Source organism: Oncorhynchus kisutch, linkage group LG4, assembly GCF_002021735.2.
Source record: "Oncorhynchus kisutch isolate 150728-3 linkage group LG4, Okis_V2, whole genome shotgun sequence".
Lineage (NCBI taxonomy): Eukaryota > Metazoa > Chordata > Actinopteri > Salmoniformes > Salmonidae > Oncorhynchus > Oncorhynchus kisutch.
The window spans coordinates 45,868,186-45,886,230 of record NC_034177.2 but is presented as its reverse complement, the minus strand read 5'-3'; the positions used below and the strand labels follow the sequence as shown (position 1 = coordinate 45,886,230).

Here is an 18,045-nt window from a genome sequence, read left to right as displayed (position 1 = left end):
TTCCTACAGAAGGAAAATAATCCTGCAGCAACAGGACATTTTCATCATTATGTGGATAATAATGAATGGATATTTTTTGTAGGGGTTGATGCACGTTCGTGAGGGGAAATCAAGTCATTTTAAACTTTAGAATCCTTATTAAACCTCGAATGCACTCCAAGTTTGCATTTCGAAATCCTAAAAAGGCTACAATATGTCCAGAACTGTGCTGTACGTGTCCTCACACACACCTTTATTTATTATATGTAACCAGGTAAGTTGACTGAGAACACATTCTCATATAGCAACAACCTGGAGAATACTTACAGGGGAGAGGAGGAGGAATGAGCCAATTGGAAGCTGGGAATAATTAGGTGACCATGAGGGACAGATTGGGAATTTATCCAGGGACACCAGGGTTAACACTCCTACTCTTCTGATAAGTGCCATGGGATATCTTTAGTGACCAAAGAGAGTCAGGAAACCAGTATAACATCCCATCTGAAAGACAGCAACCTACACGGGGCAATGTTCCCATCACTGCAATATTTTCTTTTGAATTACACAAAGGAAAGAGTGCCTCCTACTGGCCCTCCAACACCACTTCCAGCCACATCTGGTCTCCCACCCCGTGACCAACCAGAACCAACCAGAACCAACCCTGCTTAGCTTCACAGGCAAGGCAGCAGTGGGTTGCAGGGTGACACGCTGCTGTTTAAACTCCACTGGCTCCCCATATGCTGACGCATTGACTTTAAAATCCTGGTTCCCACCTACCAAGCTATCCACAACTCTGGACCCAAGTACCTGTCTGACTTTATACTACCCTCCTGCCACACACGTTACCCTTCACTCCTCCAAGTCCATCTCCCTTCAGCAGCCCCACAACAGATTAAAAATGATGGGTGAAAGGGCTTTCAGTTGTGCGTCTCCTCGGCTGTGGAACGCACTTTCATTAATTGTCAGGGCTGCAGAGTCTCTGGCCTCATTTAAGGCACAGCTAAAGACTGTCAGAACAGCTTTCGAGGCCCTATGTTAATTCTGTTCTCCTGTCCACCGGTTCTGATGACACCTGTATATAGCTTTCATTGTTATCTGCTTACAATGTTCTGTGTTTTGGATAGTTTTTATTGTCATCATTTGTATTTTCTTCAGCACTTTACAAATGAAATGAATTAGTAAAGGAGTGATCAAATTAAGATCCTACATTTGTATGATCATTGTCACGCATGGCAGCACAAACAGATCTGAGACCACCCACCAGGCACATATGTCAGTTCAACTTCTAGTTCTGATTTACATTTGGTTGAGTTGTCAATTTAAGTGAATTCAACGTGAAATCAACAAAAAATGTCACCGTGTCATCGGATTTAGGTTAAAAGTTGGTTGGGGGGGGAAAATGAAATTCCTTTACGTTGATTACTTTTTTCAAATCCAATCAGTTTTCCACATTGATTCAATGTCATCACAATAGATTTTTTCATTTGAAATGACATTGACTCAACCAGTTTTTGCCCAGTCTGCAGTTTAGGATTTTCCAGGGTTAGGTTTCCTGGACGGTAACCCAACAGCAGAAGCTGTCCTCTACTGACTGCAGCTGGCTGGGCTGCCTTGGGGGGCTAAGCTCCCTGACAGGCAGTTATCTCAATGCCAGATCTGAGACAACACGGCAGATTACAGGCAATAGATGAGCCAATCGAGCAGATTACAGCCGTAATCCACTGTCTCCTGACACTCAGGGCCTGATCCTGCTAATGTTGGTGTCTTTCTGGCTCCTTCCTTCCCTCTCACATCAGCACCATATGGGAGCCTATCATAACCATATGAATTGGCTAGGTCAGGTGAACATACGTTGTGCAAATATGCTACTTCCATCGATCTTCTGAGGGGAGCCAGTAGCCTACTACAGAATCACTTGGCTGGCCCACTACCAGCTTCTCCTGAGGCACAGAGACTGGGGGGTGAGATCCTGCAGGGATACTTCAGGGCATAGGCGGACATGCCCAATGGAAATAGTTCGGCCTTGGACTGTGCATTCAATGCTACAGTATAGCACTTCAACCAGTAGCATTGATTTCACAGAGGCGACTGTATGGAAAGCAGTCGTCAGATGCTTTCCAAGATGAACAATGTTGGCACCTTCACGTGCACATTTGATGCATACACGGAATCGGGCGCACGGTGATACTTCGACACGGTCATTTATGTTAATGAGCAAACCAGAGTCGCATTACCCACACTTTCAGAACAGCATACACTGTATGGCAACAAATACCTACAATGCAGTCAATAACAGTACCATGGAAATGTATTTGACACATACTTGTATCAAACACACACACACACACACACACTGATAAGCTGTTCAGTGGGACACAACCCTCCATGCTAATCTCTTGCAGTGAAGAAAGGAAACAACAAATTTCTATTACAACAGGGGTGAGAGAGAGAGAGAGAGAGAGAAAGAGGGAGACTAGAGATAGGGAGAGACAGAGAGAGAGAGAGAGAGAGAGGAAAGAAAGAGAGAGAGCGAGAGACGGTGACAAAGTGGTCAAATGGACGGTCTCTCGGGGCAACTCATTCCCCTGGGCACTGAAGGCTGAACACAGGCAACAAGCAGAACCTCCTACACCATAGCAAAGTGTGATCAGCGTGTATAACTGGAGGTTCCTCTCACCAGGCTCCTCCCAGCTACACCACAGCAGTTCCACGGGGACCTCCAGACCTCCACAGTGGCGGAACAGACAGCCAGCCAGACTGAATCACAGCAACCTGACGTGAAGACAGGGTTTACTACTCTCATTGCAATATTAATAAGGAGATGATGTCATCCAGACATCGCTGCTGCACGCTGGCGAGTCTGCCCTCGCTTGAACGCAGTGACGGAAGTCACCTCGAAGTGACAGTAGCAGCCTTGGGTGAAGAAACGTGCAGCAAGCTCCTACTGCTAAATAACACATAGTGTTCTGGGGCAAATCAAATCGAACCAAAAACACATTTTTATTGGTCGCATACACATGGTTCGCAGGTGTTTATACCAATAGATGGTATAAAATACAGTATATCCATATGATATGAGTAATGTAAGATATGTAAAAATTATTCAAGCGGCATTATCTAAAGTGACTCGTGATCCATTTGTTAAAGCGGCCAGTGATTGGGTCTCCATGTAGGCAGCAGCCTCTCTGAATTAGCACTACTATACTACTGTTACAGAGTACCGAGGCACAGGTAACAGGAACCACAAATGAAGGAGGTATAGCGCTAATGAGCACCTAAGTATCACGTTGGGGTCACCAACACAGGGTCGTTGGGGAAATAGGTCTCAGCCTTACAGATGTTCCTCATTTTGTTCGAGGGGCGGCAGGTAGCCTAGTGGTTAGAGCGTTGGGCCAGTAACTGAAAGGTGTGTGGAATGAATCCCTGAGCCGATAAGGTACAAGTCTGTTGTTTTGCCCCTGAACAAGGCAGCTTCCTAGGCTGTCATTGTAAATAAGAATTTGTTCTTAACTGACTTGCCTAATTAAATAAAGTTTTTTTTTAAATTGTTCCACGGTATCTGTGGTTCTTTCACATTTGTCAGAAAGGCCAGATGAATCAGTCTCTAAATCCCAGATGGACATTATTATTAATGAATGCCCTGTTTTCCATGTTAATTGGCTCCTCCAATGGCAGCCTGACAGCTGGTCATCAATAACCCCACGATGGAGGCATCCTCTATTAGAAAACAGCAGGAGGAGAGGCAGGGGAGGAGCCCTGCATAATGTGTCTGAATGTCTGCCTATAACAATGTTCCAGCAGTCTGGAGCTCAGTCGTACCCTTTAGAGCAGCTTATGTGATTGAGGAAACAGGAAGTCAGGTTGAGACACCAGGGGTGACCACTATATTGTATGTAGAGCATATCAAACTGGGGAAAGGTATATTCAGCTAAACAGCCTCAGGGATATACTGCTCAATATTTTATATAGTTATGCTTCCATTAAAAATGCATCCCCCCCCCCCCCCCCCCACAGAACATTAAACTATAGTTTAGTGAGAGGGAGTGAGGGATGCATTCCTACAGGCAGTGAGGCAGGTGTCCAGGTGTAAGAACACCTTCTGAACAGATGGAGGGGTGAGGAGTCTGTCTGGGGCTCACATTCCTCTCCATCGTCAGCCAGTGTCCATTAGCCAGCTTCTGCTCTGCTGCAGCCTGATCCAAAACTTCTGGCAACGAGATCTTACAGTTCTACAGTTTAATCCATTACTCAGTTGGTCCATCAGAGAAGCCATCCAATCCAGGTGTAGTGTATAGTACAGAGTTTATAGTACAGTATAAACATCACATCTGGCCAGTCAGTCCCATCTGTTTCAGCTGGTGCCCTGCTGCGTTTAAATCATCCAGACTGGCTTGTCCGCTTCAAACGCTGGGTCAAACACACAACATTCCTCAAATCTCTCCAACTATCAGTGTGCTTGAACATCTACTGTATCCTAGAAGGACAGTCATCAGGGAACGGCATAAAACACATTCAGTATGGGCTTTCAATGAGACAGTATCAATGGGTTCGAGACTAATAGTGCTGCTTAAAACTCATAAGGAGTGATACGAATGATCATATCTGATAAACATTTACCATAGACACCCAAGCCAGTGACAGTATAGGTATGAGATGAGAACAGTACTTTTCACAAGTTAATTCATTTAAATTCATTTATAGCCATTCATACTTATATTCCAGAGACTGCTAGTAGATTAGCTTTGGCTGTGGGCCAAACTGCTCCTTTATGACTGAATTAAACGACCATCTGTGGAGCAGGCATCTCCACAACTAGGTTTACAGCATGGATCTTTCAGATTCTTGTCACTTTCATGCAAATGATATGCCAAATTTCCCTATCAGGTGTTCTGTGTCATATGGTTTGTTTGAGATACCAAGTAAATGCCAACATGCCATACTCACATTCAATTCAAGCATGAATTTTATATATTTTTAAGGGCATTACAATTTGCACTCATCATTATCATTCTTTGAAAATTGATGACAAATTCTACTTCTTGAGACAGAAACCTGTATCACATTGGTAATTCCTTACACATATTCTCCTTGGTTTAGGCGAAGGAGGACACGGTAAAACATGCACTAACTAGAATAGAAAATCAATTCTTAAATCAATAGTGATCCTTAAAGTGGAACTGACAGCATTCTAGCAACATGAAATCTTATTCAAATCTGTTCATATACACCCCCAGGAGGAATCTAATACTTAAAAAAAAAACTCTGACAAGCTGGCACTTAAATATTGTCATTTTCACATTTTCATAAATTCTTAGTATACGTAATTCCCAAACATTCTAAGGCATTTGTGAAAATTCTATAGCAATAAGGTGTCACACCCTGATCTGTTTCACCTGTCTTTGTCCTTGTCTCCACCCCCCTCCAGGTGTCGCCCATCTTCCCATTATCCCCTGTGTATTTATACTCTGTCTGTTGCCAGTTTGCCTTGTCAGGTCTTACCAGCGGTCTTTCCCGCCTTCCTGTTTCTCTAGTTCTGTTTCCTAGTTTTTCCCAGTTCTGACCATTCTGCCTGCCCTGACCCTGAGCCTGCCTTGCCGTCCTGTACCTGCCTGACTCTGACCTGATCACGAACCTCTGCCTGCACTCGACTTACTCTTTGCCTGCCCCGTGTTTCTAATAAATGATCTGAGAACTGTACTATCCATCTCCCGTGTCTGCATCTGGATCATATCCTGAGTCGTGAGAGTTCGAACTGGCATGACTGACCCAGCAGATTCGGACCAGCTCCGCAATGCTGTCTCCTCCCAGTGAGCCACCATTGGAAGACACGAGGAGTTACTTCAAGGTCTTCTGGAAAGATTCCAGACCTCGGAGGAACGTCAGGACTGTGCCTTCAACACATTGCTGGAGCAATTCCGCGGAATGTCTGTGAGGCAGCCCGCCACTACAGTGACACCCCATAGCCTTGACCATCCGGATCGATGGGCGGCTACGGGAACGTAGGAGGGAGAGAGAGTCTGTTCCCTGTCGCCGACGTTCGTCCTCAATTTCCACCTTGCTTCCGAGGAATCCCGGAAATCCCCAAAGCCCACATATCCGAGTGAATCTGATGTCGGCCGAAGTTTCTCGGAGGTCACCAAGGGCTGTCGAGTCATCTCCTCCAGAGCCCATGCTACTGGGCAGGGCTAGATTGGGTCTCCCAGGGTCTTTGGTGGCACAGCTAGCACTGCGATGCAGTGCCTTAGACCACTGCGCCACCCAGGAGGCCCCGCGCATACGCAGACTTAACACCCAGAGCTGTTTGCATTGTGGAGCTATGGGACATTTTGATATACCTGCCCATTAAAGAACAAGGATCATCAAGGAGGTACTAATACGAGTACGCTGGTGAGCCATACGGGGAGTTTCCATCTTCCATTGCTCGTACCCCTCTCTATTCTACCCTGTTGTGAATTGACCAGTCCAAATCTCTTCGGGTGCTCATAGACTCATAGGCCGATGAGAGCTTTATGGACGCTACCTGGTGTCGGAGCTGGGAATCCCCACACCACCCCTCTCCATTCCCATGAACGTCAGAGCATTGTATGGGCGCTCTATTGGCAGAGTCACCCACTCCACGTGTCCCATTAACCTGAGAGTGTAGGGTAATCACAGTGAGTTTATGCAGATCCTGCCCATCGAATCAACTCATGCACCTGTGGTTTTGGGGTTGTCCTGGCTCCAGAGGCACAATCCCCTGATCGACTGGGCTATTGGTTCTATCCTGGGTTGTAGCCCGTTTTGCCATGGGCATTGCTTGAAGTCGGCCCTGTCTGTCCCGGGGTGCTGCCTGCCCCGGTGAAAATCAATACGAGGGGAAATAGTTAGTCACTCACCCACTCCTCCAATGACATGACATCCTGCTTGCAGCCAGCTAGCTATCTAGCTAACGTTAGGCTCTGTGTTTTTAGCCTGCTACAGAAATAGATATGCTAGCATATTAGCCACGTTATGACTGACTTGTGATCATTTCCCTTGCCAGTTTGATTGCATTGACTTTGCCAACCTTAGTTACATTCTTCCATTTTTTCCCCAAAAATATTGAGTCATTGAAACTGAAACAGTGCATCCCGAATGGAGGCATCAAACAATGTGATTTACAATCTGAGAGCAATATTTCTTTATACCAATAAATCTATTGGTGAATCATATGAATCATGCATTGAAATGCATCCACCCATACTGCCAAAAATGCCTTAGTGTACGTCATGGAACGTTGAATCAAATAGAACCTACTTTTAAAACCTCTTGTAAATTTGGTTTTGTAGCATAAACTGCGAATTTGATATTGTTTACTGATCGTATGATTGTCTGTTTGTTTCATATCGGCAAAGTAGTTAAAACGCTGCCAGTTCCACTTTAAATGGTAGCCTTAACCTTTAATGGGATTTTGTCCCGCCACTGGTTCTCAGATGAAAACACGTTTTACGATCTCTATTACCGACTGCAATACATCCTGTCCCTGAAGAGTAGCTCTCAGATACTGTATGTTTCCTCCAAAGTGAACTCATCATTGCAGCCGGACACCACACTTCCTCAACCATGTCAATATAAGGGTTATTTCACAAAATGAGTCCCTTTTGGGTAGTGTAACTTGGTGATTTATATATATATTGTTTTATACATCCTGTCATAAAGAGCACATTTTCAACTTAATACAAAAAATATGTTTTCCCATCTCAAGGGGGTAAAAAAAAAGACTATAGTAAGTGCCTATTAAGTGCCAAATAAAGTAACAGGGTTGACTGTAACATGGTTGACTGTAACATGGTTGACTGTAACAGGGTTGACTGTAACATGGTTGACAATTTCATCTTAAATCAGCCATAACTCCCCTTGTGACAGGAGGAATGGAAGCTTGTGTGCAACAGGGAGGGGCAATTGAATGCAAGCTTCACCCCAAAAATGATTGTAAAAAATGCTCTAGCCTGTCTTATATGGGGCGGGAGGTAGCCTAGTGGTTAGAGTGTTGGGCCAGTATGTGAAAGGTTGCTGGATGACGAATCCCTGAGCTGACAAGGTACAAATCTGTTGTCCTGAGAAAATAGTTAACCCCCTGTTCCCCGGGCGCAGGAGATGAGGAGGCAGCCCAACGCACCTCTCTGATTCAGAGGGGTTGGGTTAAATGCGGAAGACACATTTCAGTCGGACAACTGATATAGGTATCCTCTATCAATGTGTAACAGGGTTGATGTGTTATGCTTGACTCGCTCAGTTTCCCACCAAAAAGTGACAAACCAGCTCACCTGTTTTTACACTACGATTTTTCTATTAGATTTCTAGGTTTTTAGGTTTCTTTTGAAAAACGTATCAAAATATGATAGCTTCACCATATTAGAACACGAGTTCAGTTCATGTCACAGAGTTGAACCTGAAAAAGAGGGACAGGCGTAAATGAATCACTAATCACATGAAATAAATAATCATATTCAAAATTGACTTTGCCAAAGAAACAAAACGACTAGGGCTTTTACAATGATGGTGAAAACTTGGGAGGGATTGTTGGGTTTTAGGCTGGGTTTCTGTGTCAGCACTTTGTGTACATCTTCGGATGTAAAAAAAAGAAGGGCATTAGAATTTGATTGATTGATCAATTATTCCTAGAAGTCACAGAGGGGACACGGAGGGACATGAGAGGGGACAGAGGGGACACGGAGGGGACACGGAGGGACATGCCAAAATGCAGCATTTTGTCACTTCAGAAAAACTTTATTCATATTAAAAATCAGATTTATTGAACTTTACATCTGGACTATATTAAAGGGCACTTCATTTAATATCAAATTCAATATTGATGCACAATTTCTACTTAAAACATCAAATGGACGCAAAATGGACACATTTCATGTAACGAACCATAAGCACATTACAGAGGACTACACTCTTAGAAAAAAAGGTTTCCAAAAGGGTTCTTCGGCTGTCCCCATCGGAGAACCCTTTTTGGTTCGTGGTAGAACCCTTTTTGGTTCCATGTAGAACCCCCTTTAAGGTTCTAGATAGGACCTTTTTTGTAAGAGTGGATGTATTTCTATAGGATGTCGCTAAGATGGGGGCACAGGTTATGATTAGGCATTAAAACAAACAAATAGAGACTTCATAAACAGTGGTAATGCAACATAATGTATTAGAAATACCACAAAGCTAGCTAGTGGAAGCACCCAGATGAACCCTGACCTCAGCATTACTGCTTGGGGGCCCTTTGGGATGATGATGATCATGGAGTGTGGTGTTGTTATGAGGTTGTTGCCAGTAATCAGGGGCCCAGTGAGAGGCAGGGTCAGGGAGGTCTCCGTCTGCAGGTTCGCCTGGGTAGGCAGCCAGTCACCTATACCCCTGGTCCCAACCCAGACCTCAACCCTGTTTCACCCCTATTGCTCTGTTCACTCAAGCAAAAAAACAACCGCATGCTAAGCAATCCCAGGATGTATTGCATCCACATTCTCTCCAAATGACAGTTCCCATGTACAGCACATAATGTTTTACCAGTACCGTAACATCATGGGCGTACAAAACACTCATCAAACCTCATTTATTGGTTCATCTACGTTGAAGATGACAAACTCAGCTGAACTACTGGGATGCTTTGGCTGTGAACAAAAGGTGATTACTGAAGTGCATCTGAAAGAACAAGCCTAGAGAATTTGGGCACTGAAAATCATATCTATAATCCTGTAATAATAACTTGTGATGCCAGTGACAGATGGTCCGAGGGGAGGCCAGTGGGGGATGCTTCTGCAAGACTAAGGCACATAGCCAAGGTGAACGATTCCATCACACTGTCTCACTGATCTGCCTACAGCACTGTGGTTCTGAAAATAGCACAGCCTACAACAACCCATACCCTCAGCTTAACCGCACAACACTGTTCCTATTCAACCTACAAAACACTAACAGGGTACTTCGCCAACAGACGGTCATTGAGAGATGAGCATAGGGCCACTGGAGCCACATATTCAGGCTGAAGCATTATCACACACACATTTTGTACATCAAAGGCATCCTGCTTATTAGCATTCACCACACACCACATGGCCCTTCTTATTCTTCCGAATCCAAATGAACCCATAGCAGAACCAGGACAGGTACAGCAGTAGTGGGGTGTAAGGAACACTCCTGCCCCCCCTCAGGTGTCACAGCTCTGCCCCTCGACCTGTTCTTCAGGGCCTAGAGGAGGACCTAATTGAAACAAGTGCCGTCCATTCTCCAACTTCTCCGCATTTCCATCCCACAGACAGTACCAGTCAGTCCCTTCAGTGGCTTGTAAGCTCCAGTCCCCTCTGGTTCTCTGTTCGTTAGTAGGGCCCCTGAAGAGGCTTGTAAGCTCCAGTCCCCTCTGGTTCTCTGTTCTTTAGTATGGCCCCTGAAGGGGCCAGTGCTTGTTAATGGTGTTCCCCTTAGTAAGTGCACTGCGCCATGGAGGGGATCATGGGTTGATATTACTGAGACATCGCAGGGGGTTCCTCACATTAGAAGAGCATGATTTAAGCTCTGTCCAAAAGTGTGTGTGTGTGTGGGCACGTGCGTGCGTGTGTGTGTGTGTGCATGTGCGTGTGCGTGTGTGTGTTTTACCACTGCAGCTGCAGCATGGTAGGTAAAGATGATATTGACACCTTCTAAAAGAACAGATGTCTAATCAGATTTACAACCAGAAGGAAACATGAGATTCTGGGTGACCTCACCCACAGTTCAGGGACAATCCTCAGGATAAACACGCAATTTAATAGTCTTACCATTGTCCCCCTTGCAAGCTTTTGTGTCTGTAATCTATGGTTGCTTTGGGCAGAATAGCACACCTGCTTCACTGTGAAGTAGAAGAATGTCTAAATGTTTATACAGCAGAGAGAAGATGTGTGGACATTCTCTCATTTCTGCAGGAGAGCAATTCTCTCCCTGAGATCAAATTGTCATCCATTAAAAAGTGGAGAATGATATTTAGACTCAGAATGCAACGGCACAGCTCTCACCATATGGCCTAATCCCCGAGGTTGATGATGGATGTGTGTACATTCCGAATAAAACAATGAATTGCATATTCCACCATATCGCACCGTTCATATCACAGGTGTACAACCATCCATTACACCTTCCTTTTATCTTTAGCGAAATCAATCAATCAATCAATGCCACCCCTTTCCATGGGAGACCGAGACTGTGGTGACAGGGTAACACAAAACTCCTAGCTACAAGGATAGAGAAAAATATTACTCTGGATTTATGAAATATGACGCACAGATTATGGACTAATATGAACGAATATATGAAGAAAATAGTAGTAACCCTCTTGAATAGTACAGTACTCCTCATCCTCAATCACGTCATCTAATCTCATACTTTAGGCTGAACTTTTACAAACGATCGTAAAGACAAAGTCTGAGCTAAATATACCCTGGCTCTGTGTAGTCTAATACCTTTTGACAGGATCACTTGATGCCCCTCCATAACTATGGACAATCCACCATTATTTCCAGGCCCTATAAACTGATTAGGATCAATGTCAGTGACTACAGCTAACGCATTTGACAGGACCCTAGTTCACATAGAAGTCCTCTCCTCCAACTCCACAGTGAGGAAAGGAGAGGAGACAAAGCTCTGTCCAACACTACATAGGATCAGCAAAACAATTCACTTTTATTTCACCTTTATTTAACTAGGCAATTCAGTTAATAACAAATTCTTATTTAGAATGATGGTCTACCCTAGCCAAACCCTAACCCGGACAATGCTGGTCCAATTGTGCACAGCCCTATGGGACTTCCAATCACGGCCAGTAGTGATACAGCTTGGAATTGAACCAGCGTCTGTAGTGACACCTCTAGCACTGAGATGCAGTGCCTTAGACTGCTGCACCACTCGGGAGCCACTCATCACACCATACAGAGCTTGCAGAAAAAAAACAAATATGAATATATAGTGCTGCAGAGCCTAGATGTGCACCAACGTAAGAACACACAAAGACAAACAGACGTTATGTCTGACTCTATAACAACTTTCAACAAACTCAACAGAAATGGTTATGAAATGTGTGCTTTGTTATAAAAGTGCCAATAAGTGTAATTCAAGGAGGGCACAGTTGGGGCACATGTGGACTGTGAAAACAACTGCCTAATTTGACTAACTTTGACTAACTTTCACGACAAGAAATCAAGAAATAGCAGTACAAAGTAGATATACAGTGGGGCAAAAAAGTATTTAGTCAGCCACCAATTGTGCAAGTTCTCCCACTTAAAAAGATGAGAGAGGCCTGTAATTTTCATCATAGGTACACTTCAACTATGACAGACAAAATGATGAAATAAAATCCAGAAAATCACATTGTAGGATTTTTAATGAATTTATTTGCAAATTATGGTGGAAAATAAGTATTTGGTCACCTACAAACAAGCAAGATTTCTGGCTCTCACAGACCTGTAACTTCTTCTTTAAGAGGCTCCTCTGTCCTCCACTCGTTACCTGTATTAATGGCACCTGTTTGAACTTGTTACCAGTATAAAAGACACCTGTCCACAACCTCAAACAGTCACACTCCAAACTCCACTATGGCCAAGACCAAAGAGCTGTCAAAGGACACCAGAAACAAAATTGTAGACCTGCACCAGGCTGGGAAGACTGAATCTGCAATAGGTAAGCAGCTTGGTTTGAAGAAATCAACTGTGGGAGCAATTATTAGGAAATGGAAGACATACAAGACCACTGATAATCACCCTCGATCTGGGGCTCCCAGAAGCACATGGGGGGACCTAGTGAATGACCTGCAGAGAGCTGGGACCAAAGTAACAAAGCCTACCATCAGTAACACACTACGCCGCCAGGGACTCAAATCCTGCAGTGCCAGACATGTCCCCCTGCTTAAGCCAGTACATGTCCAGGCCCGTCTGAAGTTTGCTAGAGAGCATTTGGATGATCCAGAAGAAGATCGGGAGAATGTCAGATGAAACCAAAATATAACTTTTTGGTAAAAACTCAACTCGTTGTGTTTGGAGGACAAAGAATGCTGAGTTGCATCCAAAGAACACCATACCTACTGTGAAGCATGGGGGTGGAAACATCATGCTTTGAGGCTGTTTTTCTGCAAAGGGACCAGGACAACTGATCCATGTAAAGGAAAGAATCAATGGGGCCATGTATCGTGAGATTTTGAGTGAAAAGCTCCTTCCTCAGCAAGGGCATTGAAGATGAAACATGGCTGGGTCTTTCAGCATGACAATGATCCCAAACACACCACCTGTGCAATGAAGGAGTGGCTTCGTAAGAAGCATTTCAAGGTCCTGGAGTGGCCTAGCCAGTCTCCAGATCTCAACCCCATAGAAAATCTTTGGAGGGAGTTGAAAGTCTGTGTTGCCCAGCAGCAGCCCCAAAACACATTCCTGCTCTAGAGGAGATCTGCATGGAGGAATGGGCCAAAATACCAGCAACAGTGTGTGAAAACCTTGTGAAGACTTACAGAAAACGTTTGACCTCTGTCATTGTCAACAAAGGGTATATAACAAAGTATTGAGATTAAGTATTTGGTCAATAACAAAAGTTTTTTTCCACCATAATTTGCTAATAAATTCATTAAAAATCCTACAAAGTGATTTTCTGGATTTTTTTCCCCCTCATTTTGTCTGTCATAGTTGAAGTGTACCTATGATGAAAATTACAGGCCTCTCATCTTTTTAAGTGGGAGAACTTGCACAATTGGTGGCTGACTAAATACTTTTTTGCCCCAATGTATTAGAGTGTGCATGTGTGAGAATTCAGAATATAAATATGTGGTGTGTAGGGACAGTATTTCATTTGGAAAAGAAAACGGTATGTACAGTAGTAGGTATATAGGATGAGAATACAGTATATACACATCATCTTCTGAGGAAACAACAGTTTATAAACAGAATATGATGTGACCAGCTTTCAATGACTCTATCTATATACATGGGGCAGGGCTGAGTACCATGCAGGTAGCTGGCTAGTGATGGCTGTTCAACAGTCTGATGGCCTGGTGATAGAAGCTGTTTCTCAGTCTCTCTGTCCCGGCTCCGATGCACCTGTACCGTCTTCGTGGTAGCACAGTGAATAGACCTTAATGAGGGCATGCAACGTGCCCCAGACGGTGCGTTGGGCTGATGGCACTGCCCTCCGAAAGAGCCAGGCGGTGACTCAGCCCGACAGAATGCTCTCAATGGTGCATCTGTCGAAGATTGCGAGGGTCTCAGGGGCCATGCCGAATTTCAGCCGCCTGAGGTTGAAGAGGCGCTGTGGTGGGACCATTTCAGGTCCCCAGTGAAGTGCACGCCGAGAAACTTGAAGCTTTTGACCCTCTCCACTTATGTTTAACATACTTTTTTTTAAATGTACTGTACTTTTGGCAAACTATTGGAGATTTACGATGCGTAAAAAAAAAAGCTTCACCCATTTCGAATGTTATATTGTTTTTGTGGATCTCTGAGCGATGTTTTATCTATTCCCGGGGTCATTTGATGTTTTCATGTGTATCTGAGCTATTCGCCGTTCAAGCAGGCAGAAATACAGCCAGTATGACGAGTTTTGCATCGTATGGCCCCGGGAATTGATAGAAGATCGCTCAGAGACGCACAAAAATGATATAACATTCTAAATATGTAACAAACAGCATTCTTCTACCTGTACCCATCAAGAATCCAAGAACACTGAATCATAGAAACCGCAGGTCTGAACAAATATAACATTTTATCAGCCACAGATGAAATAATGACAAATCAGGGTCGGCTGAATGAAGGACAACAATGAGTTAGGAGTAACAAGGCAATTAGGTTGCCATAAGGCGAGAGTGAGGGGTCTAATGTAATAATACTCAACACCAAGCTTTACTTTGTTCAAAGGGAGACTTCCACACGGGAAGTCATCAAAAGCGATTTATCAAAACAAATTACCTAATTTCTACGACAGCCCCACAGTTCAAAGTTGACGCTTCAGCAAAGCGTGACCAATATATGCTGCCCCAGCTGCCAGCCATGGAGGTGGGGTGGGGTGACAACCTAGCTACCGCAGAGAACCCCCTTTTAAGATCCTGGTCTAAGGCCTGAACAGATGGGGGACGGGTTCTCCAATAACTCTCTTATAAAAGACACATAATCAACTCTGCAAATGTACATATTGTATCTAGCCAAGCATAACAATACTTTTGTATTCATCATTTATATTCTTTCATACCATTTCTAAGTTTTCCAACAGATGACAATCAAAATGACTTATATCACTACTCAATAATTTAGTCCTATTCAGATTCAGAGATGAAAGCATTCAGAAACTCCTGTGACATGCACAAATTTTGATGTCAGCATAGGATTTGTCCAAAGAATCAACCATCGACACTGAGACACATGGTGCACCATCCGCTGATTTGATACACCACCTTAACATCATTATGTCAAAATCAACGAGCTCCTGTTTGTGACATGATGACCACTGTGGAGCAGGGCTTCAGGGCAGCTACCTAGAGGTCATTAGGGAACAGACAGAGAGACAGACAGCATAGTGACCTCCACTTACCTTTTTCTGGTCCTCCAATGCATGTGTCACAGGCTTCCTCTGGTGCTGGTGCTGGTGCTGGCTCCCCTCAGCTCCCGATTCCATCTCAGGCTGAATGCCAGATACCCCCTCTCTTCTCTGCTCAGTCCCAACTCGTCAATATCCACAACCCAATAATCCCCAAGGGGAAGGGAAATCCCAGATCCTTCTTCACAGGTTGTCAATAAGGATACACCACTTCTCAAAAGAAATGATCAGATTCGATACCTCCCAAAGGACTCTGGCAGTGGTGAGGTCAACCATAGCTCTGCTTCTTCAGTCTCAACCCAGAGATGCTGCATTGAGGACTGGGCCACAGGATTGACAGGAGAAACTGGGTCCCAGAGGATGCTGGTCTCTGACCCATGGTGATTAGTTAGGGATGCAGCCTGCAGCAGTGATGCCCTGCCTTCATTGGAATTGATAGGGTTTAACCCACTGATGATGAGCTCTGATGAGCATAGTTCAGTCCAATGGGCTTAAATACAGTTCCATCACGCATGATCTGAGAGAAGAGCTTGAATTACCCACCATGTAAATCACACTAATGCTGCAGTCAGAGATGTTGGGCCCCATGGAGACTGTTGTCTTTTTATGATTGTTGGAGATAATCTGATCAGTTGAGATGCCAACAGATATTGCAGCTGAACTAAACTGTATTTAAAGATAAGTAATCACCATCTGGCAGTTGCAACCTAAATGTATTTTATGAACATTTAGCTGCAAGGAATATCTATTTGTAAGGTTAGATTAAATTGATACATCATCTTCGTGATCGTCATCATCATCGTTTAGGAAAATCGATGATTCTCAAAACTCCACACTGTCACTAAACTAAAGTTACCCAAATAAGCTGCAGACTATAGTAGTTAACGCATTTAAAGTTTCCCCATTAGAAGTAACCTACAACATGAATGATATTCTGACTGTGAACGCAATGTAAAAAAGAAACCTCTACAAATGCACTCCAAAAGGAACGTAGTCCAACATGATATATATCACTGTGGGAAAATTCTTGAAATGTAAAACACTCACCGCAATAAAATCCTGTGTTCGCTGAATATCCATGCAAGAATATGAAACGCTCATCTCCCGTGCGCACATCGTGCACCAGCACAGACCATGCTTCCCCATCCCCATCAAATCATTACGTCACCACAGTGAGCGCCAGGCAAATTTTCAATAGTTTTTTTGGGGGCACAGCTTTCTTGTTCCATCTATAGAGCTCGTTCCCATGCGAACTTTTAGCAATGAATTTTCTGCCATCTAGTGTCAAAAGACGTAACCTCCGCTATTCATTTATTGCACTTTCGACCGCAGGGGCATCGAGCTTCACTAGGCTACTTACTGTATGAAAATGCTCGACTTTTCGGAATGATACATTCTTGAACTTTCCATCTCCTTGAAATTAGTGGTAGGTTGTTATAACATAATGCAATAACCAGGTGAATACATTATAACTAACTAACTGGACTGTCTACAGGCTGGGTGTACTAGGGAATTGGTTGTAAATCCCATCACGCATGATGGTCCTACACCAGAAGTAGGTGGAAACACCAAAGTGACCCCGCCCCGCTCATTGAGCAAGAAATATTCATGCCTGTTTGACACTTTTGAATGTGGGTCTAAAGACAAATAAAACTATTCTCTGAGTTTTTTCCTGCCGCTTACGGACACACGGGCACACCCAGACATCATCATCATCGCCAGATCAGAGGCAGTAGGGATGACAACTTGTTATATTGATAAGTGTGTGAATTGGACCATAATTCTCTCCTACCTCAGCATTCAAAATGTAACGAGTACTTTTTGGTGTCAGGGAAAATGTATGGGAGTAAAAAGTACGTATTTTCTTTAGGAATGTAGTGGAGTAAGAATAAAAGTAGTCAAAAATATTATGGTAAAGTATAGATACCCCCCAGAAACGACAAAGTATTTTTACTTAGGTATTTTACACAACTGGTAACTCACTAAACCATGGCCCCTTATAATAGTTTAGGGAGAAGTGAGTAGGAAATCAGACGGCTGAGAAGTCTTTTAAGTCAAACTTACAGTTACATTACTTATTTTCCCTAAGCAAAGGTAGGTAGACCTGCAAAACAGTGTATTGCCTACTGTAATAGCGTAATACCAGTTGTGTGTAGTATAACATATTGTTGTGGAAAACTCAATCCAAAGATTAAGGCAGAGACTATTTAATTGTATAATAGAAACATGTTTAATCAAGCAGCTGCGAGGGAGCTATGTCTTTGATTTCACAGGGAAACGGCGCCAGTGTCACATCCTGATCTATTTCACCTGTCCTTGTGATTATCTCCACCCACCTCCAGGTGTCACCCATCTTCTCCATTATCCCCTGTGTATATTTCCTGTCCTTGTGATTGTCTCCACCCACCTCCAGGTGTCACCCATCTTCTCCATTATCCCCTGTGTATATATCCTGTCCTTGTGATTGTCTCCACCCCCCTCCAGGTGTCGCCCATCTTCCCCATTGTCCTCTGT

The 18,045-nt window shown here is 43.8% G+C and overlaps 1 protein-coding gene across 1 annotated transcript in view; it reads right to left on the bottom strand.

Annotated features, from left to right (window-relative positions):
• The window catches only part of LOC109889595 (neuron navigator 2), a 140,711-nt gene extending 124,688 nt beyond the window's left edge, over positions 1–16,023 (bottom strand). Inside the window, exon 1 of the mRNA XM_031823102.1 lies at positions 15,526–16,023. Coding sequence (XP_031678962.1) covers positions 15,526–15,609 — 84 coding nt within the window. The 5' untranslated portion in view covers positions 15,610–16,023. The remainder of the gene's footprint in view (positions 1–15,525) is intronic.
• Between the last annotated feature and the right edge of the window lie 2,022 nt (positions 16,024–18,045).